Here is a 25,537-nt window from a genome sequence, read left to right on the forward strand (position 1 = left end):
TGTCATCCTGCCTGTTTCACAGTGCTGAAATATCTCTGTATACACCTAGAGCAGTCAAAGAAGAAAAGGGGACTGGATCCTCCAGATGCTCATCGGGCAAAAGAACTTACTGCCAAGCGCAGCAGTCTGAGTTCAGTCCCCACAGGGTGAAAGGGAGAGAACTGACTCTGGTGATCTTCCTCTGCCTCTGCACTCAAGTGTAGTTAAGACTGCTTGCTGCTCCTGCAGAAAACACAGGTTCAGTTCCCAGCACCCAGCCTGTAACTGCATTTCTGGGGAATCTGATGGTGGTGCACAGACACACACTAAGGCAAGCACACACACACACACACACACACACACACACACACACACACACACACACACACGATTCTTTTTATTTAAATGGGACTAGGCGGGTCCTCATCCCATTTTCTGAGTCACTCTGAATTATCTAATCAGTGGACTCCTCGTCTGTCCACACAGAGTCACTCTCAAAGGGTAGCTGGTGTGATAAGTCGGGTCATTTTAGTCATTTTTCTTGTTGCTATGGTTTAAGGTTCAGTCCAACCTAGGGAAGGCACCACAGTAGGAATGTGAGGCAGCCAGTCACTGCACCTGCAGTGAGGACACAGGGCTGATGTCACTGCGCCTGCAGTGAGGACGCAGGGCTGATGTCACTGCGCCTGCAGTGAGGACGCAGGGCTGATGTCACTGCGCCTGCAGTGAGGACGCAGGGCTGATGTCACTGCGCCTGCAGTGAGGACGCAGGGCTGATGTCACTGCGCCTGCAGTGAGGACGCAGGGCTGATGTCACTGCGCCTGCAGTGAGGACGCAGGGCTGATGCTTCTGATGAGCTTTTCTTTTTGTCCTGGTTATGGGTCCCCAGACAGTGGATAGTGCTGTCCACATTCAGGGTGAACACTCCTCCTCTAAACTCCTCTGGAAATGCCCTCATAGACATACTCAGATGTATCTCCTGGGTGATAAAATCTCATCAAAGTGACAAGATTAACCACAGGGTATGAAAAGCAGCTTGTCAAATAGCACAGAACTGGGCTGGCAGGATGGCTCAGCAGGCAAAGGCACTTGTCACCACACTTGACCACCTGAGCTGATCTCTGGAACCCACACACACAGTGAAGGGGAGAATCCTCTCCCTCAAGCTGTCCTTTGATCACACACCCGTATACACACTAAACAAATGTGGAAAAAATAAAAATATTCACTGTATCTAAGGATTTAAGTTATCAAAAATAAAAATGTTTAATGAACTCAAGTCAAAATGTGTAGTGTTAGCCTATCCCCAGGTTGTTTTATATATATATATATATGTCCTTTGGATTGGTATAACTGGAGGCTTTTGTGGCAATAATAATTAGGTTCATCTTAGCAACCACTGGCGATACTGTGCTCTGAGTATCTGCAGTGATTTCCACGCTGCTAAGTAACAGGGTTTTGCTGTTGTTGCTTCATTCCATCCACTTTACTTCATTCCAAGTGTCCATTAACCCACGTCTGGAGCATCGTGGGGAGTCGTCCTGACTGTGCAGTGCACACAGACGCACGGCGAAGGTGGCTCATGGGCCTGAACTCTAGCTCACATCCCCTTAACGAACCTTGTGGGAGAGAGCCACCTACCATCCGCTCAGTGAGCCATGACCAGGTCTGCCCAGAATTCACCCGGTCAGCTCACCTTTTCGATCCCTAACTCACAAGGGGTGCCCTTTTGAGAAGTGTGCAAAAGAATAGCATTTTACAGATGGCTTTAGCCCAATTAGGTGTGTCTCTTCTACTCCATGTTCAGTGACATCAGTGTGGTAGTTACTCAGCAATGGTGGGCGTGCACTCTACAGAAACCAGTGAATGCTGCAGATCATGGACATTCAGTCTCCCCTGAATGGCGGCCAGCACAGCCCCACTCAAAACAGGCACATTTGAGGCCCCAAAGTGTAGGCTCCCAGAACAAGTGGCCTGGAGGAACTCAGGTACTAAACAGTGTGGATATGCACAGAAGTTCAGGTTGTAGTCATGATTTGGAAGCTACTGAAGTCCCCTGCCCATTCCAGGATCCTGAGGCAGAAGACTGGCTGAATTTCCATTTCTTTATTTAAATAAGGTCTCACTCTTCAGCCCTGGCTGACCTGAAACTTGCTATGTAAATCGGGCCGTCCTTGAACTCATTGAAATCCACCTGCCTTTCCTACTGACAGTTGGGATTGAAGGCCTGTGTCACTACATCCTGCAGAACTCTTAAGTCCTGGGGTCTCCACAGACTCACTTAACTCCCAAACACTGTGGGGCTGGTCTGAGAAACCCTGGACTGGGCTGGCCTAGGCTGGCTTGGGCTGGAGTTGGGCAGCGAGCTGTATCTGACAGAACATTTTGATCATTAAAGATCTGAACAGGAACAGCCCAGTGCAGCTTTGGGTTCCTCAGCACCCCCTTCCTAGAAGCACTCGTAAGACCCTGAGACAGACGACAGTGACATCGAATGGAGTCTGCACAGCTCATAATCAAACAGGGCAAAGACCACACCAAGGCCACCCCTTCCAGGGCCACGGAGGAGAAGACACTAGGTCTGTGGCAACAAAAAAGAAATGAACTCATTAAACCTAGCTGGCCCCTTACAGCTGAACGGAGAAGGACCATCCTCAGCTACATAACAAGTTTGGGGCTAACCTGAGCTAATGTGAGATGTCATCTTAAAAAACAAAAAGATAAATGCATATAGTGAGTTTTTGGGTCAGCCAGGGATATATATTGAGAGAGATCCTGTCAAAACAAAAAACAAAAAACAAAACACCCAAGACTGACTACAGTTGAAGCTGTAGCAACCAGGTCCCAGCAGCCACACAGGAAGAAAAAGCATCACAGACAAAAGGGAAAAGTTGGTTAGGCCTTCATCCAAGGCTGGATTCTGTGAGGGCTAAGAGACACAAGCCGGGAATGTCCCTCACCTCGTTAGTGTATTCCCATCTTTTTACTAGTAAAGACCAAAAAGTAAAAACTCAGGTGAACATGAGGTTTTATTTATTTATTTTTTAATTTTTCAAGCCAGGGTTTCTCTGTGTAACAGCCCTGGCAGTCCTGCTTTGTAGACCAGGCTGGCCTGGAACTCAGAGATCCACCTGCCTCTGCCCCCTCCCCGAGTGCTGGGATTAAAGGTGAGGGCCACAACCACCACCCAGCAAGCTTTTTCAACCAGAAAGGCAAAGAACTATGGTTAGCATGCAAGGGGAAAAAAAAGAGAGAGACAGATGTTTTTGAAAACTTTGAACCCTCTCTCTGGAACATCACGAAAGGGCCTTGAGTACAAATGAGAAACAGCCTAGTTTAAGAGAGACATCACAGCCAGGGTATGGGCTCGGTGGGCTGAGAGCTTGTCTAGCACATCTCAAACCATGCCTGGCACCCCACTAACAGTGAGAACACCTACAGTCCCAGCACTCGGGAGGGCAAGGCTCGACACAGTCACCCAAGCACAGTTCAAGGGACCGCACATCTCAAAAGGAGGGAGGCGGCAAGAGAGGGGCACACCCAACAAAATGGGGCTCAGGAGCCGGACTCACTCCAACAGGGAGATAGGTAGCTGGGCATGCTTGACACACGGAGGAAGGGAGATTGTCATCAGGTCCTTGTCAATCCCTCGGCACCTTCCCTTCTCACTCAATCTGGGATCCTCCCGTGGCCCTCCCCGGTTCTGGGCTTAGAGATACGAAACCACAGCCAGGTTGCAATGGCTAAGTAGAAAGAACATTAAGTTACCTTCATTGCAGGGTCACTGAAAAAGTTCCTTAAAGGGACATCAGCCGTCTATGAGTCAACATCTGGAAGGCCCTATGGCCTGCCACATGCTCCAAATCCTGTCCTCTGACCCCCCCTCTTCAGTCTGAAGCTCCACAAGCATCAGTCACCCTAGAGCTAAAATCCCACAGCCTTCAACTTTGAAGCGAACCCAAATTCTGTAATCTCTGCTGCGTAACTCAGATGATGGAGAGTCCGTAAGAGTCAGTGAAGCAAAAATTCTGTTTTGATTCGGTTGGGGTTTTGGGTTTGTTTTTTTCCCCCAAGCAGGATCTCCTCTAGCCAATCCTGGCCTTGAATCCCTGATTCTCCTGTCTCCGCCTCCCAAATGCTGGAATTACAGGCATGGGACACTGTGATCAGGGTTTGCGTGCTCAATTTGGTGGAACCTAGGATTGCCAGGGAGATGGGCCTCTAGGTGTGTCTGCAAGGGGGATTATCATGATCTTGACTACTTGATTTAAGGTGGGAAAACCCGTCCACTGTGGGTGGTACAATTCCTTCTGCAGAGGATCCTAGGCAAGGGTCTCCATGTTCTTTCTCTTCCTCCCTCCCTCCCTCCCTCCCTCCCCCTCCCTCCCTCCCTCTCTTCCTCAGTCTCCCTCCCCCCTCCCTTTCTCCTCCTTCTTCACCCCAGTTCTTTCTTAGCTGCTGAGATAGGATCAACTCTCTCAAGTTCCTGCTGCCTCTGGTTAGCTTCCATGAACTGAGAACTAAAATAAACGTTTCCTCTCCTGAGTTACTTTTGGCAGATACTGTATGACATCAACAAGAAAATGGACCAACAAAGACACCATACCTAAACACTCTTGTGAAGCAGGGTCTTTCCCTGTGGCCCACAGTGCCCTTTGAACTCCAGAGCCTGTTGCCTCAGTCTGACAAGTGCTGGGGTTGTAAATGTGAGCTCTGGCTTAAAGCAGTATTTTATTTTATTTTCTTGTATTTATTTAGGTGTGTGTGTGTGAGTGTGTGTTTCTGTGCACGTGCGCGCGCACGCGTGCACGCATCATAGCATGCATAGAGGACAGAGTTCAAACTGGGGAATCTATTTCTCCTTCCACCTTGTGGGTTTAGAGATCACTCAGGTCCCAGGCTTGATGTCAAACCACTTTAGCTACTAAATCATCTCACTGGACCCCAAAACAGTGTTTTAAAGAAGGTTTCTGAGAGAGAATATATAACACTCTAGAAGTGTCCACATTAGGAAAAAATCCAGAAATGCCCAGATTGTAGCAGATTAAAAAATTATAGAGGGGGGCTGGAGAGGTGGCTCAGAGGTTAAGAGCACTGGCTGCTCTTCCAGAGGTCCTGAGTTCAATTCCCAGCAACCACCTGGTGGCTCACAATCATCTACAATTAAATTTGGTGCCCTCTTCTGGCTTGTAGGCAGAACACTGTGTATGTAATAAATACATTAAAAATATATATAGAGAGAGGGTCCTCAGTCAATGAGATGAGCCTAACGTGAATTCACTCCACACTAAGTTAACACGCACACCCACTCGGGGGACTAGAGTGGCGCACTGCTATCAGTCTGCACATTCTCTGACAGCCTCAGAAGACGGGCGGGGTGTAGCTCAGCTTGCAGGGTGCACGCACGAAGTCCTGGGTTTGATGCAGGCAATGAACAAAACCAAGAGTGATGTAATCCCAGGACTTGGGGCGGGGGAGGGGAACTAGAAGCAGGGGGATAATTAATTCAAAGCCAGCCCGAGATATATGAGACTCTGGCTTAAAAAGAAAGAAAGCGAACAGAAAAGGAGAGGCCGCGGTAAATGCTGGTGGTACCTCTGCCGGTTGAGTGATCTATGGGAATTTTTAAAGCATGATCACATTTGTAAAAATAAATTTAAAACAATATTTTGAATAGAGATTTCGCGCCTGTAACGGGCATTATTTGCTAGGGAATGCCCTCCGATGTTTAGAGCACACTGATTGATTAACCCACAGCTGAGTCTGGGTGCTAAGCTTGGCTGTGTGGTTGCTAAGAGACGAAAATGTCTCTGAATTCCGGTGACCAGCGAAAAAGGTCGGCTCTGCCCGCTAGGCACAGCGCCACCAAGCGGCGTCTCGCAGAACTGCGTCGGGGTTCTTCAGCGTTTCCTTGCGATGAATTAAGAACAAAGGCAGCCCTCAATTGAGGACGTTTATTCTCCAGCAAGTGCATCGTGAGAGACACAGAACTAGTTGCTGTATTTATTTTAAAATAAATTTTAAATAAACTTTGTGGGAGAGTGGGGAACCACAGCCGGTGTCTGAAGGTCAACTTTCAGGAGCGGGCCCTTCCCATCCAGGGACAGAACTCTGGTCTTCAGTTTGGTGGCGAGCACATCCCACCCACCCAGTTTGTCAGGAATGGCAGATTATCCCTAACTTTACTTATTGCCTGAGTTCAATCTTCTAGGGGGTGAGGGTTTCCAGTGTTCCTTCTGCTCTGAAAAGTATTGTTTAATTTATTTTTATTTTTTTATTTTTTATTTTTCGAGACAGGGTTTCTCTGTGGCTTTGGAGGCTGTCCTGGAACTCGCTCTGTAGACCAGCCTGGCCTTGAACTCACAGAGATCCGCCTGCCTCTGCCTCCCGAGTGCTGGGATTAAAGGCGTGCGCCACCAACGCCCGGCTTATTGTTTAATTTAAATTATTTCATGTATTTACTTTTTTTATGAGACACTATCTCACTTTGTAGCCTACACTGTCTATGTAGTCCAGGGTGAGCACAAACGTATGGCAAACAGTCTTCAGGACCCAACACATGAGCCTAAATCCTTTTGATTTTTAAAAGTGTTGGGGGGGGGACTAACCCTCATGTCTTACATGTTAGACCATCACTTCGTCATTGAGCTATATCCCCAGCCCTTTTTACATTTTTTCTTTAAATTTTGAGAGGGTCCTACTTTGGCAGGGCATGATGGCACATGGGCTTAATCCCAGCACTCTGGAAGCAGAGACAGGCAGATCTGCCTCTGAGTCGGAGTCTAGCCTGGTCTATACAGTGAGTTCAGGGCAGCCAATGCTACATAGTGAGACATACCCCATTCTACCCAAAAAAAATTAAATAAAAAAGACAAAATAAAATAAAATAAAGCTGGGTGTGGTGCATTTGGGAGGTAGAAACAGGAGGATCGGGAATTCAAGGATAGCCTTGTCTTTATAGAAAGTTCTAGACCAGCTTGGACTACATGAGACTGTATCAAAAACAAAATCAAGGCCAGGCAGTGGTGGTACACACCTTTAATCCCAGTACTTGGCAGGCAAAGGTAGGTGGATCTCTGTGAGTTCAAGGCCAGCCTGGTCTACAGAGTGAGTTCCAGGACAGTCAGGGCTACATAGAGAAACTGTCTTGAAAAACCAAAACAACAAAATAAAATAAATAAAACAAAAATCCATAAATAAAACTGGGGCAAGCATGCTGGTTAGTTTTTTGTTGACTTGACATAAGCTAGTCAGCTAGTCATCTGGGAAGAACCTGAACTGACTGAAAAAATGCCTCCATCAGACTGGCCTGGAAGCAAATCTGCTGGAGTGTTTTCTTTACTGATGATTGATACGGAAAGTCTAAACCATTGTGGGCAAGGCCACCCCTGGGCTGGTGACCCTGGGCTGAGCAAGGCATGGGAGCAAGCAAGTAAGTCTTCCCTGGGCTCTGCTTCAGTTTCTGGCCCTGACTCCCTTCATGATGGACTGTGAGACACGTAAAACAATAAACCCTTTCCTCCCCCAAGTTGCTTTTGGTCATGGTGCTTATCACAGGAACAGAAGCAAACTAGGAAAGCGGCTGTGCTTGCTGAATGAGCCCGGCATGAGTGTTCACACAGACATCGTACGGACACACAATAACAATGATAAAGTTAAAATAAACAGGCTCTGACGCCCTCTCCTGGTCTCTATAGGCACTTGCACACATCTACAATACAAGAACACACACACACACACACACACACACACATACAATCAGTTCTTAAATAAGTGCCAGGTGGTGGCGGTGCATGCCTCTAATCTCAGCACCAGGGAGGCAGAGACGCAGGTGGAGTTCGAGGGCAGCCTGGTCTACAGAGCGAGTTCCAGAATGGCTAACGCTACACAGAGAAACCCTGTCCTGAAAAACGAACAAAAATAAATAAATAGAACAACTAGAAGGGTCCTTTCTACTTTAAAGTCTGAACCATAAAATGCAAGGGCAATGAGGCAAATGTCTGACTCATTTCAGAGCCATTTGCCAAGCATGTGAAGAGGGAGGGGACAGAGGGAAGCACTGGGTCTTACTCTTTCATATTTTTAACCTTGTGAGCTGGTCCTTTGAAGGCAGCATCTCAAAAGCACTTCTGAAGGCATTCTTGTTGTTGTCATTTGTTGTTGAGCAGTCTCACTATGTGGCCCTGCTCACTGTGTAGACCAGGCTGTCCTTGAAATTCCAGGTCCTCCTGCCTCCTGAGTGAAGACGACAAGGGTGTGCCAGCATGTCCAGCTTCCGTAGATGTTTTTAGAGCAAATGTCTTACTGTTTTGTTTGGGTTTTGTCTTGGCTTTTGAGACAGGCTCTCACTATGTAGCCCTGGCTAGCCTGGATCTTGCTATGTAGACCAGGATGGCTTACACTCGGGGATCTGCCTGGCTCTGCCTCCTAAGTGTTGTGATTTAAAGTGAGTGCCTGCATTGCTGTCCTTTGTCACATATACCAAACACAATCTTGTCTTGCTTAGTGGTGTTTTTGAGACTAACTTCTGGACCTCAAAACATTCAGTAGCAAAGACTGAAGAATCAATCCATGGCCGAGAGAAAGATGCCAGCCAGCTCATCCAAATCCATCTTGCCATCATCGGGATATTAGACCTTTCAGTTCTGCCAAGGTCGTGATCAGGCCAACAGGGCATGTCTTGTGGGGCTGCTCATGTTCTCTAAGGAGACATCTGAAATGGTCAGGAATGAGCCATAGGAGGCGGGCCTGAGTCAGATGCCAGCTCTCACACTGCAACCTGACAAGATGCCTGACTAACAAGTTCCAGTCTCCTCATCTGATAAATACAGACGATTACGACCTCATCACAGGTGAGGCCCAGGCAAGAATGCCCTGAGTATGTGGCCAGCCTGGACTATAAAATGAGACCCAATCTAAAAAAACACAAACAAAAAACATAAATACATCATGGAATTGTTGAGAGGATGAGCTAATACAAGCAGATTGCTAAACAACGAGTTATTACGTGCAGCTTGTTAACTAGCCCATGAAAATGCAAACCAGGCTTGCCTGTAAGCCCTTATTAAAGCGAATTCCTTTTCTCTGCGGTGCACTGCCTTTGAGTCAAGGTCTTACATGTGTACCCAAGGATGACCTTCAACTCCTGATTCTCTTTCCTCCATCTCCAGAGGGCTAGAAATATGAGTGCGTGCTATACCCAGGTTAAAAAAAAAATACTTTCTAAATGTACTTGTGCTAGATTTCAAATAATGTACACCTGGAAATAAAGGAGCCAAATCCTAAATCACACAGGAAAAGGGGAGTTTTGAGTTTGGAAGCAAATCATGGTTCAATCTAGAGAGAAGAGGATGTCTGACTAAAGATAAACATCAATGGGCTGGAGGGATGGCGCATCAGTTAGGAGACATATTGTTCTTGTAGTGGAACCCAATATGGTTCCCAGCACCTGTGTTTGGTGGCTCACAAGAGCCTGTAAGTCCGGCCCCAGAGGATCTGATGCCAATGTCTAGCCTCTGTGGGCACCCACACACATACGCATAGGTCAAAGGTTTTTTTTTAACTGCAATTATAATAAAAGGCCTCATGTCTGACTTTATAGGAGAAAATGTAGCCAAATCTTGCCCTTAGTGTCCTGGTCACAGTAGGGCCAGCATTTGAAGGTATCTGTGAATTACACAGCACAGAAAAATGTCATTCCTGTTTTTGGCAAGCTTAGCAAGGATGCTTGCTCCTTTGCCTGTAGATGACTTAGAGAAGGGAGGTATGAGCCCTAGGAACTGTGTGGATGGGTCACAGGTATGGGGGAAATATTACATTGATTTCAAGGCTTAGACCAGTAAGAAGGTTCAGCGGAAGAAGGTGCTTATTGTAAGCCTAATGACCTAAGAGCAAGTTCCAGAACCCACACAGTAGAAGGTGAGAGCGGACGAGAGCGGACCCCTGCAAGTTGTCTTCTGATCTCCCCGGGGCACCCCACCACCATCAATGACACAACGGGCTTTCATGGCTTCACTAGCTGCTTGGATTAGGGCTGAAAACAAGGAAAGGCAAGGAATGGAGGCGACTCCAGCATTCTCTCCCAAAGCAGGATTAAGCCCATCACAGGAGGCTTCCCGGCTAGTTCCATTAGGCTCCAATGGATGGCCAAGGGCCAGTGCCCTGCCCTCCTCTTTCAGGAGGTGACACGCAAATGCATACTGTGTTGCTTGGCTGAGAAACACAAGTTCTTGAAATGTACCACTTATGGGGGGATTTCAGTGGAACAGGAGGCCACAGTTACAAAAATTCAGTAGGGAAAAAGCAAAAAAAAAATAAAAAAAATAAAAAAATAAAGCAAGAAAGAACCAAAAATAGAAGAGTGTGTATACTGATGATAGAGAAAAGTAGCAAAGTGCTTTTAATTTTTCTTTTATATGTATAAAGTGTGTGCACACACAAGTGCATGCGTGCCACAACACTTGTGTGGAGACCAGAAGACAACTTGCAGGAGCTGGTTCTCTCCTTCCACCATGTGGATTACACGGACTGAACTCAAGTTGTCAGGCTAGGTGGTAAGAATCCTTACCCTCTGAGCCATCGTCCCCATTCAGGGAAGAACTTTCAAACAGAAGAACAGACATGTTTTTGTTTTTAATTTTATGTGTACAGGTGTTCTGTCTGCATAAATGCCTGTGCACCACAAGTGTATAGAGTCCTGAGAGGCAAAAAGAGGTCACTGAATCCCCTGAAACTAATGGTGACTGTGAGCTGCCGTGTGGGTGCTGCCGTTTGAATTTGGGTCCTCGGAAGACCAACCAGTGCTCTTAACCCCAAAGCCATCTCTCCAGCCCAGGAAAGACCTTCTCATGGGCATCTGATGGGGGGGCGCACTAACATGGGCATCTGATGGGGGGGAGCACTAACATGGGCATCTGAAGGGGGGAGCACTAACATGGGCATCTGATGGTGGGAGCACTAACATGGGCATCTGATGGGGGAGCACTAACATGGGCATCTGATGGGGGGAGCACTAACATGGGCATCTGATGGGGGAGCACTACTGACCAGCCGGAAGCACTAGAACAGAGCCCACAGAAAGCAGTCAACCATGCATGAACTTTACAAAACAGACAGTTGAGTGAAAACTAAGTAAACCACTCCCTCTTTATATTTAAAGCTTTTTAATCTCCGGCACATAACAGTGAAGGAATTCTTAGAAATCAGACAAAAGTGTTTGGTGGGTTTGAATTGATGGGCCAGGCAAGCTTCTTTTCCCCTGGCCTCTCGGTCAAATGAGTCATAGACGGAGTCTTTGGTTATCGTCCTGCTCATGGGAGGGATTTCGGAAATGCCAACATAGTTTCTTTTGGCCACCCTTGAGCTGGTTGTGATAGTGTAGGCATTGCTGCGGTAACATTTCATCGAGGACATGCAGAAAGTCTCTTTCATCCCTCTGCGGAAATTGGCATTATAAATGGAGTAGAGAGTAGGCTTCGAGGCTGAAGAGCTAAAGGACACCCACGTGACCGCTGTGAAGACAAGGGAGCTCTTCTTGTAGTCTTGCTCATGGGGGTGCCAGAGCTGAGCCACATGGAAAGGCAGCCAGGAGAACAGAAACACCGCGTTCAAGAGGAGAAACATCTTGACCGTTTTCACCTTTGTCCTGGGGACAATGTTCATCGTCCTCCTCAGGGTCCGCCCATCAGTGCCTATTCTCCAGATATACTTTATGACCTTCTGGTAAAATAAGATTATGAGGATAGAGGGAATCACAAAGCCCACCAAGAAGTGGATGACAGTGTAGGCAGTTCCCTCCCAGGAAGGAGGGAGGAAGTAGTTACAATGGCTGTCCCAGTTGGAGCCATAGAAAAAGAAGACAGGCGTCACAAAGGCTGCATCTAAGATCCAGGAGGCTGCGATCATCTTCTTGGCCTTTTCTCTGGACACCTTGAAGCTCAGAGGGTAGACGATGGTATAGAACCGGTCTATGCAGATGGAGAGGAGCACGTAGATCTGCACGCCCGGAGTGAGATACTGGAAGTAGCGCACGACTTTGCACATGGCACTGCCGAGGGTCCACCTTCCCGTGGTGAACTGCAGCAGGACAAATGGTGTGCTGGCCACGCTGATGAGGAGGTCAGCACAAGCCATGGAGACCACAAAGTAGTTGGTGGTGGACTGAGTCCTCCGGCTCCTGTGGATGACCAGACACACCAGGGAATTACCAAAGATAGAAAACAACCACAGAGCACCGAAGAAAATGCTGGCTGTGGCCACCTCTCCAGGGTTGAGTCCATACTGAAGGTCTGTCCTGTTGCTCATCCAGTCATGCTCCTCAGGGAATCCCATCAGGCCATGGGGCAGCAGGGCCTCAGCTGCTTCCACGAAGCTGTGGTTCTGAAGGGGCGCCAGCAGGGTAGCAGCAAGCACAGGTGGCTGGTCGTTATCCATTCTGTGAGCAAAGACCATAGTCACTCTGTTCCTCTCAGTTCTGGATAGGACAAGAAGAACGAAGCCTCCTGTTAAAATGGTGTCGTGTAAGCTGCCTACTTAGACAAGTCTTTGTAGAATACTCACCGGTTGGCACTGGGCTTCATAAAGACATCTCATTCAAGCAAGTCGTGCGCTTGATCACACGTACCCTCCAAAACTTCCTTTTTTCCCTTCTTTTGCAAATGCTAGTCTCTTTCTTCTCCCAGAAAGTCTTGCTTCTGCCCCCCACCTCTCTCTCTCTCTCTCTCTCTCTCTCTCTCTCTCTCTCTCTCTCTCTCTCTCTCTCTCTCTCTCTCTCTCTCTCTCTCTCTCTCTCTCTCTCTCTCTCTCTCTCTCTCTCTCTCTCTCTCTCTCTCTCTCTCTCTCTCTCTCTCTCCCACCCACACACACACCACTGATGATTTTCTGTATCTATTCAAAGCCTAGGATATAGAGAAAAAATATGATACTTGTCTGTGTCTGAGTTGTTTGCTATTAGGATCTCCACCTCCATTCGCTTTCCTGTAAATGATATCATTTCACTCTTTGATGGATGAATAGGACTCTACTGTGCTCATATGTATATGTATGTGAATAGATACATACATATATGTGTATTTATATGTATGTATGTATGACATTTTTTTAATTCATCTGTTGACTGATTCCTATTTCCACATCTTGGCTGTGGTGACTTGTGCTGCAGTAAACACAGATGTGCAGGTACCTCTGTGGTGAGCCAACTTACAGTCCTTTCTGTGTATTGCCCCGGAGTGGCAAAAAGACTGTCCACCATATTTGACACTGAGCTTGGTGGTCGTTTGTCAATGATTAGAACTTGTGAACTGGTAAGAAAATGTAACTACTAGGCTGGGTGTGGAGAGCTCTGAGTTTCTGGACAGGCAAGGTGAGGCAGACACAGTGTCTCAAAAAAGGGGGAAGGAAAGGAAGAAGGGAGGGAAGGAAGGAGGGAGGGAGGGAGGGAGGGAGAGAGGGAGGCAGGGAGGGAGGGAGGGAGGCAGGGAGGGAGGGAGGGGGAGGGAAGACCCTCAGAAAGGCATGGGAGAAAAAAATCCTGGTAAAATAGCAGAGGGTAAATTCAGAGGATACCCTTCTGGGCTGATCTTTGAAGCCCCTTTCTCCTTAAGGGACACAGCTTCCTTCACAGCACACCTCCTAAGACATTTTTCTTTGTATTTGTGTGTCTGTATGTGAAGTGCATTTGTCTGTGTGTGGACATCTGGTGTCTCCCTTACTCACTCTTCTCTGTGTTACATTTTAAAATAAATATGGGTAAGCTGTAATAGCCACACATAGATTAATGTGTATGAGCGTTTTTTCTATTTGCATGTATGTGCACTGTGTGCATGCCTGGTGTCTTCAGCAGTCAGAAGAGGGCGCTGGATCCCCTGGAACCGGAGTTACAGGCAGTTATAAACCACAACGTGTATGCTGGGAACCAAAGCTGGGGTATCTGTCTGAGCAATGACCGCTCTTAAGCACAGAGTTACCTCTTCAGGCCCTCCACTGCAGTTTTTGACATAGGTTCAGTCCTCCTGTCTCCTCTCTGCACCAGAGACAACAGGACCACTCCGCAGTGCCAGCCCTTCAGTTGGGTTCTGGGAGATCAAGTCAGGTCCTCGTGTTTGCATGGCAAGTACTTCACTGACTGAGCCACCTCTCCAGCCCCCAAAGTGTACGTTTGGTAGATGCTTTGCAATCAAATTGACCTAAGACTTCCCAGGCTATCAATGAAGGCTCACTTGTGGGCTGAAATGTAACTGGAGCGTAGGTTAGCCTGTCTAGAATGGCTGTGGTGCCCTGTTGACTCAGCACTAAACCCTTCACTAAGTGTTCCCTGTTTGTTTTACTCTGGCTTAGCAATACACTGGACTCTCCCAGAAACCTCTAAAACAAGCTGATTTCTGGGCCCCATCCCCCAGCCCTGGGACCCTGATTTAATGACTCTGGAATGCAGAAGGCATCAGGATGTTTCAGTGCCCCAAGTGACCCTAGTGTTCAGTCATGAGTAAGAAACACAACTTCAGATGGCTCTCCATGCTTCTCCACTGAATTCTGGGTTCTGGGGGAAGTAGTATTCTTTTCTCCAGGCCCCACAGAGTCTAACTGAAGGGCTCTGCATTAGTAATTGCTTGTTAAGTAGTAACTAAATTGGATCCATAAGGACAGAGAACCTAAGCTCCTCCCGCCCATTGCTCTGCTAGAGAACGCAGCGGGAACAGAGAGAAGACTCTGTGTCTTCAGGGAGCTGAGACACTGGTGACCACAGGAAGAGAGGACACATGACTGCTGAGAGAGGCCAATGAACCTAGTCACTCAGTTTCCCTGCCACACAGAGGCAGAGGAGGACAGCTTAGGTGTCCTCAGACAGGTCTACCCCAAAGCAGAGAAAGGCTGCTCATTCTTACGTCCCAGAGTAAAAATTCTCAAAGGCCTCTGCTAGTGTTCAGGGATGGTTCTGAAATAAAAAGACTGTTTAATTAGTAACTATGCCTAGGGTCACCTACACATGGTAATTTTAGAAGTTACAGATACACTGTGAAGTTATGTGTTAACTTGCACACTCCCGCGTAGCTGAACAAAACAGCCCACGAGTTAGGCGCTTGCTGCCTTGCAGCACACTCATCAGTTCTGTGTCTAAGCAGTTGACACTGCTCTAATGCTGACATTTCTTAATGCCTCTAAACCTGCATTCCTTCTAATGCTCTTAGAAACACACTTATCTCAACCTCTCCTTCAATAGCAAGTGAATAAATCTTTCATGTTCACCATATTTGTATAAGTTACACATTTAACTTTTTGAAACTCGCATGTAGTGGAAGCAAGGAAGGAGAGATGGATGGATGGATGGATGGATGGATGGATGGATGGATGGATGGATGGATAGGAGGGAGGGAGGGAGGGGGAGGAAGGTGGAAGGAAGGAAGGAAGACGGGAAGCTAATCAGATAAAGAGAAAAATCACAAAGAAGAGAGGTACTCTTGGGTGTGATGGTGCATACATTTAATCTCAGCACTAGGGAGGCAGAGGCAGCTGGATCTCTATTCAAGGCCCACCAGAGCTGCACAGTGAGACCCTGTCAAAAGAAAAACAAACAAAAAACCAGAGGGCACACATGCTGAACTTTGTGTCCTGTGGAGGGAGGGCTGATCCCAGTTAAGCTGATCAGTAGCTAGTTAGTTTCTATACCACGCAACATCACACCCAGGGAGTTTTAGAAACTATAGTAAGGGAAGCTGGAAAAATTCTCAGCAGATGAAGTGCTTGCCACACAAATATCAGACAGGAATCTTAGACCTCCAGACTACACATAAAAGCTGGTGGTCATGGAGGCCTGGCTGTAATGCCAGCACTTGGGAGACAGAGACAGGATTTTCAGGACAAGTTAATCAGCTGGACCAGCCAAATTGGCAAGCTCTGCTTCAGTGAGAGATCCTATCTCAGTAAGTAAGGAAGACCAGACCTAATGGCAGCCTCTGGCTTCTGAGTACACACACACACACACACACACACACACACACACACACACACACACACACACACACACCACACACACCACACACACACACACACACACACACACACACACACACACACACACACCGTATACCACACACAAGCACATGCCATACACACATACAAAAAAGAATTTCTAACAATTGGCTTTTTTCCTCCTGAAATATCCACAAATCTTATTACAAATATTCATAAGCATTCTCACTACATAGGAAGAGGATTCTTTTTTGTTGCTGTTGTTTTGTTTCTTGTTTTCTGAGAGAGGGTTTCTCTAAGTCGCCCTGGCTGTCCTACAAGTTGTTCTATAGATCAGACTAGCTTCAAACTTGTAGAGATTCACTTGCTTCTGCCTCAGGGTACTGGGATTAAAGATGTGCACCATCCAGCTAGGAAAACCATTCTTATATCTAAGATTTATTGAAAATTTTAATCAGGGAGTGGTAGTGTATGCCTGTAACCCAACACTTGGGAGGCTGAAGCAGGAAGATTTATTTGAAGCCAACGTGAATAACCTAGTGAGATTCTGTCTCCAAAACAAAAAACTTAAAAAAATTCAGCCAGGGGGTAGTGCCAGGACAGGCTCCAAAGCTACACAGAGAAACCCTGTCTTGAAAAACCAATAATTAATTAATTAATAAGGAAGGAAAGAAAATAAGGAAGGAAGGATCTGATCTTAGCTTGGGATTTTCAAAATGTTAGTTTTTCTCATATAATTTAGTTTAGAATGTTTTCTATAAAATGGTAATATGGACTGTAGCACCTAAGGTCCTTTTAGATAACAGTAGTAATTGGATTGCAGTGGGGCTATGACAACACTAATATTATCCATAGTTAATACTTCTTGTGGTCAAGGATGGCCTAAGTGTAACTCTCACAGGCAGGTGATAACTACTAGTAGGTTTCACAAGTGAAGAGCGTGAAGCTTTCCCTTAGACCCCACAGTTGGAAACAGTCATGACTTCAGGGTAAGCTTCATGAAAAGTCTTCCTGAGGCTAAAGTGAAGAGTTTTGGACTAGTTCCACTGGCAGAGGAAATCTCAAAATAGCCTAGCATAGACTCTATCATGTGGTTATTAATGGTGACTCTAGTGAAGATTTATAATGAAAAGGAGCAAGCTGAGCAGGATAAATTACAAAATAAAAAAAATTAAGGAGAAAAGGGGTGCCAAAAAGTGGAATGGAACTAAGTCCCGTATTCAAGGAGAAAAAGAGATTAAGGAATGGAATAAAGGGAGATGTGACTTCAGGGCAAGATCTCACCCAGCTAAGTTTCCAACTTTACAAGGGAATTGAAGAAAAGCTTAGAGCTTGTTGTGGTAATGCACCCTTTAATCCCAGCACTTGGAAGGCAGAGGCTGGTGGATCTCTGATTTTGAGGCCAGCCTGATCAACAGAGGAAATTCAAAGACAGTCAAGCTTAGGCAACGAAGGTAACAATCAAAAACAGAAAGCTGGTGAAGATGTAACTGAACAAGGGGGCCATGTTCCACCCCAGCAAATAACAGAACTTGGCAGCTTTGGCCATGTGGTTCTGGGTTTAGAGTTGAGGACAGAAGAAAGGAGTTACAGAATAAACCCACTGAGACCAGGCATGTGTCTGGGATGTCCCTAAATAGAGAGGCCTGGAGAGGCCACTGCATGAAGTTGTGAAGTTGAAGACTGGGTTGCCTTGGAGACTCCAAGATGTTAGAGATGCCAGAGCCATGGGATACCTGCTGAGGAGAGCTGCTAACAGAAAGTGGAACCAGCCCAAGAGAACAAAGCTAAAAGGAGTTGGAGATCTGAAGAGCATTTTGGCATCAGACATGGAGATGCAAAGTTTGGAGTTTGCCCAGCTGATTTTCGGTCTTGTGATGGGTCAGTATTTCCTCACTATGCTCCCTTCCTGACATTTTGGAACGGCAATATATATCTTGTACCATTCTATGTTGGGAGTATGCGATCTGCCTTTTTAATTTTATAAGGGATACAGTTAAGAAAGTGTACAAATCTCAAAAGAGACTTTGAACTTTAGACTTTTGAACACTGATGTGACTGTAACAGACTATGGGGGCTTTTGAAATTGGATTAAATGCATTTTGCACTATGATATGACTGTAAGTCTTTGGGGGGCCAGGGAGGGGAATGTGGTGGTTTGAAAGAAAATGCCCCCTAAAGGCCTTGTTGGAGCAAATGTGGTCTTCCTAGAGGAAACCTGTCACTGTGGAGTTGGCTTTGAGGCATCATATATGCTCAAGTCACACCCACTGAGTCAGTCTACTTCCAGTGACCTTCATATCAAGATGCAGTCAGCACAATGCTGCCATGCTCCCTGCCATGGTGATAATGAACTGAACCTCACTGTAAATCATCCCCAATTAAATGTTTTCCTGGAGTTGTGGTCATAGTGTCTCTGCACAGCAATAGAAACCTTAACTAACACATACTCACACCACAGAAATAGACAAATAAGATAACTATTTTTTTTTCTTCTTCTCTACAGGGCCAGTTCTGAACAACAACTAGCATGCCACTTCCAGGAAAACAGGTTCACAGCACACCCCTGAATTTACAAAAGCTTCTGGAAGGTTGCTGTCTGGCCCTGAGCTAAGACACTGGGGTGGGGACACGAAGATAAATGCTTTATAGAACTCTTGAGGTAGCCACCAACAAAGCTGCAGGGAAGAAATGGAAAAGCCAATGACAAGTCCAAACTATGCGACTAATATTAGTGTGGCCACTAGAGTACATGGTGTGTGAAATGGTTTCAAAGACTTATGAGTTGACAGTACTTAAGGTTGTGGGGTTTTTTTCCCTCACATCATCTGTGAAAATCAAAACTAACCACCACATACATTATAAAATATTAGACAAAGTCTGCACATTTAACATGATTTTAGGTGGCCAGGAAAGCTTGCATCCTCCAGTCTCTTTCATAACTACAGCATCATTCTTTTGAAGTCAAAGCCTCCACCAGTGTGACATGCCCATATCCCAGCACTTAGGAATCGAAGGCCAGACTGGTCTACAAAGTGAGTTACAGGTCAAGCAGAGCTGCATAGTGAGGCCTTGTCTCAAAAATTAATTAATTAATGTGTGCATGTGCACATGTGTACATATGTACGTACGTACGTACGTACATACATACATACATACATACATACATACATACGGAGTGAGAGAGAGTGTGTGTCCAACCTATTAACCAATGGTGACTTTAGTAGCCCATTTTCTGGTATGGATAGGTCCTCCAACTGTAAAATCAATAAACAGAGGCTAGAGAGATGGCTCAGAGGTTAAGAGCACTGGCTGTTCTTCCAGAGGTCCTGAGTTCAATTCCCAGCACCCACATGGTGGCTCACAACAATCTATAATGAGATCTGGTGCCCTCTTCTAGCCTGAAGATGTACATGCAGGCAGAACACTGTATACATAATAAATAAATCTTTAAAAAATATATAACACCTTTAAAAGAAATCAATAAGGGAAGAACAAAGTTTGATGGCACCACAGTCCAATGGGCCTCAGAGACATGTATAGAACATCCTGTTCAACAATTGCATGTACCTTCTTCCAACCAGCATGTGGAACATTCTCCAGGACATTCATAGATCCCACAACAGTCTCAACAAGTGATAAAACAAATACACAAACCTGAAATCATATTGAGTATATTTTCTAACTATAATAAAACTAGAAATCAATAATAAAAAAAACTATGTAAACTATACAATATGTGAAGGTTAGCTTACTCTTGAATTTCCTTGGATCAGAGAAGAATTTTTTAAATTTCTTTCCTTTTCAGTATTGTTGTTGTTGTTGTTTGTTTTAGACAAGATCTCACATGTCCTAAGCTAGCTTCAAATTTGATACATAGCCAAGAATGACCTTGAGTTTCTAATCCTCCTGCCTCCACTTCCCAAGTGCTAGGATTTTAGGTGCTGCCTCTAATCTTAATACTAGAGAGGAATGAGTTAGGAGGACTTATGAGATCAACAGCAACTACACAATGAGTTACAGGCCAGCCTAGGTTATACAGTGAGCTGCAGGCCAGCCTAGGTTACAGTGAGTTACAAGCCAGCCTGAGCTATACATAGTCAGGTACAGGCCAGCCTAAGCTACACAATGAGTTACAAGTCAGCCAAGGCTACAGTGAATTACAGGCCAACTGAGGCTACAGTGAGTTAGTTATAGGCCAGCCTGAGCTACATAGTGAGTTGCAGGTCAGCCTAGGCTACAGTATAAGATGCTGTCTCAGAAAATAAAGATTATAAGCCGGGCGTTGGTGGCGCACACCTTTAATCCCAGCACTCGGGAGGCAGAGGCAGGCGGATCTCTGTGAGTTCAAGGCCAGCCTGGTCTACAAGAGCTAGTTCCAGGACAGCCTCCAAAGCCTCGGAGAAACCCTGCCTCAAAAAAAAAAAAAGAAAAGAAAGATTATAGTAACAATAAATTCAAAATTGAATTTTTGTTGTTGTTTGTTTTTCGAGATAGGGTTTCTCTGTGTAGCCCTGGCTGTCCTGGAACTAGCTGTGTAGACCAGGTTGTCTTGAACTCAACAGAGATCCGTCTGCCTCTGCCTCCCAAGGGCTGTGATTAAAGGCATGATTCCCATGGCCCAGCTCAAAACTGAATTTTGCTTCTTTACTTAAAAGCCCTCAACAAATTAGGAATAGAAAAAAACAAACCTCAGCACAATAAAAGCCAAACACAATGAGTGGGGAGAGACTGAAAACCATTCTCTCAGATAGAACAAGATAAAGGTGCCCATTTCCATCACATTATTTAGTCTTATATTGAGAGTCACAGGCAGAAAAAAGAAACAAGGACATAACAAGGTAGCAAAGAGCAAGACAAGTGGTCAGTTTGCAGATAATACACTCTTTCACGAAGAAAACCCACTAAAAATATTTGAACTAATAAAAAATATCAGCAAAGTTAGAGGGTACAAAATAAATACACAAAAGCCCAATGGTTTGATATACAACCAATAGCAAGCTATCTAAACTAGGATCAAGAAAGCAATCTCATTTATAATGGCTGTAAAGAAACACCTAGGAGCAAATGTAACCAAGATATGAAAGACTGCTACACTGAAAACTAAAACACTGATGAAAGAAATACAAGATTGGGAGCCGGGCAGTGGTGGCGCACACCTGTAATTCCAGCAATCGAGAGGCAGAGGCAGGCGGATCTCTATGAGTTCGAGACCAGCCTGATCTACAAGAGTTCCAGGACAGCCTCCAAAGTCTCAGAGAAACCCTGTCTTGAAAAAAAAAAAAAACACAAAACAAAAAAACAGAAATAGAAGATTGGGAAGGATAGAAGGAAAGAGGGAGGGAAGGAAGGAGGAAAAGAAAGGGGAAGGGAACAAGGGAAAGAAAAGAAATTTTGTGTTCATGGATAGAAGAATCAGTATTGTTAGAAGTCCATAAAGCTCAAAGTGTTTTACAGATTCAACACAACCTCTACCTAAATATCAAGAACATTCCTTATAGAATTAGGAAAAAAAACAATTTCTACTAAATCACAAAAGCCACAAATAGCCAAAGCCAAGCTGTAGCAATCAAATCAGCATGGTCTTGGCATTGACACATACACACACACAGAGAGACACATACACACACACCGGGGATGGGGGAGGCACCTGCTTAGATGGTTCCACAGGTAAAGGCATTTGCTACCAAGCCTGACAACTTGAGCTTGATCCCTGGAATCCAGAGAAGGAGAAAACTGATTTCCATAAATTGTCCTCTGACTTCCACATTCCTGCCATGGCATACACAGCAATCCCCAAAATAAACAAATACAATTAAAATTTTAAATAAGACAGTAAACACACACACTCCTGGAAGTGAACTACACAACTAAACCCCACTGATTTTTTTACAAAGGTGCTCAGAACACACGTTGGAGAAAGGACCATCTTTTCAATAAACGGTACTGGACAAACAGGATTATCTGCAAGAAAAAGGATGAAATTGAATCCCCACTTCTTGCCGGGTATAAAAAGAATTAAAAGTGGGTGAAAGGTCTGAATGCTAGACCTGAAACTGTGAAACTACTAGAAGGAAACAAGGGAGGCCAAGGACACTGGGATTGACAAGAACTTTTTGGATGGCATCCTAGGTAACTCTATAAAGTTGACACAGACTAGAGTCGCCTGAGAAGGGACTTTCGGTGGAGGGGAAGCCCACATCAGGTTGGCCTGTGGGGGTTTTCTTGAGGCGGGGCCACTGTGGGAGGCTCCATTCCTCGGGCAGGTCTTCCTGGTATGAGAAAGCTAGCTAACAAGCATGGGTCTGCAAGTTAGCCAGTAAGTTCCTACCTGAGCTCCTGCCCTGACTTCCTTCCATGATGGACTGAACCTGTATGATGAATTTAGCCCTTTCTTCCTCTAAACTACTTTTGATCAGAGGCCTTTATCACAGCAACAAAAAGTAAGCCAAGGACTGGAGAGATGGCTCAGAGGTTAAGAGCACTGACTGTTCTTCCATGGGTCCTGAGTTCAATTCCCAGCAATCATATGGTGGCTCACAGCCATCTATAATGAGACCCGGTGTCCTGTTCTAGCCTGCAGGCATACAAGGAGGAAGAACATTGTATAACTAATAAACAAAAACAAATCTTTAAAAAAAAGGAAAGACAGTGTACTGATAACACAGAAAACAATGGCAAAATGGGACAGATAGATAAGTGGGATATGGTTTAGCAGTTTATTGGACAGATAGATAGATAAGTGGAAGATGGCTCAGCATTTCATTGGACAGAGAGATAGGTGGGAGATGGCTGGGCAGTTCAAGAGTGCTTGCTGCACACAACTGTTTCTCTTGCAGGAGACCAGTGCTCTCCCCAGTACCCATGTCTGGCAGTTCACCTGAACTCTAGCTACATGGGATCAGACACCCTCTTCTGGCCACGATAAGCACGTGCATGCACAAGTACATACACACACAGACATATACATACAGACAGAAATGAAAATAATGTACTCTTTTTTTTTTGAGAAAGGAAAGAAGGAAGGAGAGTCTGTTGATTAAAAGGCTCAGCTGGACTTCTGGGGAAGGTGAGGGTTAGAAGCTGCTTTATGATGCAGTGCAGAAGAGTCAGGGTGAGAACTGATTCCAGAGGGGGGTGGTGGTGCATGCCTTTAATCCTAGCACTCAGGAGACTGAGGCCAGCGGATTTCTGTGAGTTGAGACTAGCCTGGTCTACAGAGCTAGTTCCAGAATAGAAAAATCCTGTCTTGAAAAAAATCAATAAAAAATAATAATAATTGATTCCAAAGAGGAAAAACATTGGGCGTTCACAGTGGATGTGACAGGACAGTCACACAGTTCAAAGAAACAGAAGAGAAACTCAGCAAAAAGACCAGAGCTGCCCTAGGACCTGAGGATGGACAGCCAATGTATGGAGCATGAATCAACATGCCACTGTCCCCAAAGAAGAGACATCCAAGGGATGCAAATGTAGAGAGCAGGACAGCTGCGGGGTCAGAAGGATCTGCTTGTGCAGTGGGGCCTTCAGGGGTGGTAGCTGCTGAGTGGTTAGGTGCTGACCTCATTAATCGAGAATCACTTTGGAGTTTGATAGTCCTGAGTCCAAGGTCAGTTTGCGGGTCAACTTCTGGACTGGCCTACCTGCCGTGAGAGTCATTGCTGTAGATCGGGAACTGTGCAACTCTAGTGGACTATATCAAGTCCACAGCCACGCCTCTACAGGAGGGTGATGAACGCTTGAAGTGTCCCGAGTATGGAGCCTGGTCTGCCCATACAGATCTCAGAGCTGTGGTTTTCTCCCCTACACCTGCCAGCTACAGCAACAGCCAACACAGGGTCTCAACACTGGAGAGCCTTGGGAGGGCAGGAGCATCCATCCAGTCAAGGTTGCAAAGCTAACTGTGGCAACAAAGGCCCCAGGAGTGTACCAAGGGAACTCCTAAAGTGGAGACAGCTCTGGGGAACATCTGACACTTGTCCAGCACGGGCCACACTAGCACACATCACAAGGAAGACATGGCTTCAAATCCACTATCTCTGCCCCTGGCTTCTGCCACCTGACAGACCCAGAAAGCTCCTCCAAAACATGCTTCCCCCTCTGTTTTCTTCTTTTTTGCTGCAGGTTTCAGTGTTTTCGCTTGGTCTTACTTCTTAGGTGGATTACATCCACAAAGTCTGTATTCTTAACATGTCAGGCATGTTACACAGGTGCTAGGGAGTAATCACAGGTCCTCCTACTCTCGAAGCAAGTACTTTACCTGACTGAGACCCCTAAACTCCTTTACCTTCCTGGTTTTTACTTAATAAAAAAAAGGTTCCTCTATTTATCATGTATACAGTGTTCGACCTGCATGTAGGCCTGCTACGCCAGACGAGGGCACCAGATCTCCTTATAGATGGTTGTGAGCCACCACGTGATTGCTGGCAATTGAACTCAGGACCTCTGGAAGAGCAGCCAGACGGTGCTCTTAACCTCTGAGCCAACTCTCTAGTCCTACCTTTTTTTTTCTTTTAAGTTTTTGTACTTGGGGGCTGGAGAGATGGCTCAAAGGTTAAGAGCATTGACTCTTCTTCCAGGTGTCCTGAGTTCAATTCCCAGCAACCACATTGTGGCTCACAACATCTATAATTCAATCTGGTATCCTCTTCTGGCATGTAGACAGAACACTGTATTTGTAATAAATAAATCTTTAAAAAAAAGTTTTTGTACTTTATTTATTCAGACAAGGGTTTATAGCACAAGCTGACCCCAAATTTGAAATGCAACCATGGATGACCCTTAAGCTCCTAGTCCTTCTACTTCTGCCTCCCAAAGCCTGGCTTTTACAAGAGACTGTTTTTTCCTTACACTGTGTGGGTCCCACTGATCCAGTTCTAGTTGTTAAGTCTGACAGCAAGCACCTTTATACTGGCTGAGCCGCCTCAAAGCACTCTATGTACATTTTAGGTGTGAAGAGGTTGGAGAGGCCAGGGGCTGAGCACTGGGGCTTCGGTCGGGCAGTTCTTAGGTGGGAACACCTTTACCTCCCAGAAGACATATGGCAGTGTCTGCAGACATTGGGCTCCAAGGGTGTGTTACTGGTATCTGGGCGGTAGAATCCAAGGATGTTGCTAAACATTCTACAATGAACATCAAAGAATGATTGGCTCCAAATGCCAAATGCGGTAAGAAAATGCTCCAGAGCTAGCCTGTCTGGGTTTGTGTAGCCACTGACAAGCTAATTATCTTTGTGCTTATTGTCCTCACCAATAAAATTACAGTATCTACTGAATTGTTGGTAGAATAAACTATATGAGAAAGGGTTGATTCGGGTGTGGTGTTGCATGAGCATAGTTCCAACACTTAGAAGGCAAAGGCAGAAGGAAAAGCAGTTCATTTCCAGCTCCAGGGGATCCAATGCCCTCTTCTGGCATCCAATGGCACACACACACAAATAAAAGTTAAAAAATAATGACAACATAGCCGGGTGTTGGTGGCGCACGTCTTTAATGCCAGCACTCGGGAGGCAGAGACAGGCAGATCTCTGTGAGTTCGAGGCCATCCTAGTCTACAGAGTTCCAAGAGAGCCTCCAAAACATTACAGAGAAA

At 45.7% G+C, this 25,537-nt stretch overlaps 1 protein-coding gene across 1 annotated transcript in view; it reads right to left on the reverse strand.

Moving 5' to 3' along the window:
* Positions 1 to 11,125: 11,125 nt before the first annotated feature.
* Positions 11,126 to 25,537, reverse strand: part of Gpr19 (G protein-coupled receptor 19) — a 30,491-nt gene continuing 16,079 nt past the window's right edge. Inside the window, 2 exon segments of the mRNA XM_013115443.3 lie at positions 11,126 to 11,235; positions 11,237 to 12,452. Of these exon segments, the coding sequence (XP_012970897.1) occupies positions 11,182 to 11,235; positions 11,237 to 12,430 (1,248 nt within the window). The 5' untranslated portion in view covers positions 12,431 to 12,452 and the 3' untranslated portion in view covers positions 11,126 to 11,181.

This window comes from Mesocricetus auratus, unplaced genomic scaffold, assembly GCF_017639785.1.
Source record: "Mesocricetus auratus isolate SY011 unplaced genomic scaffold, BCM_Maur_2.0 Super-Scaffold_100001, whole genome shotgun sequence".
Taxonomy (NCBI): Eukaryota; Metazoa; Chordata; class Mammalia; order Rodentia; family Cricetidae; genus Mesocricetus; species Mesocricetus auratus.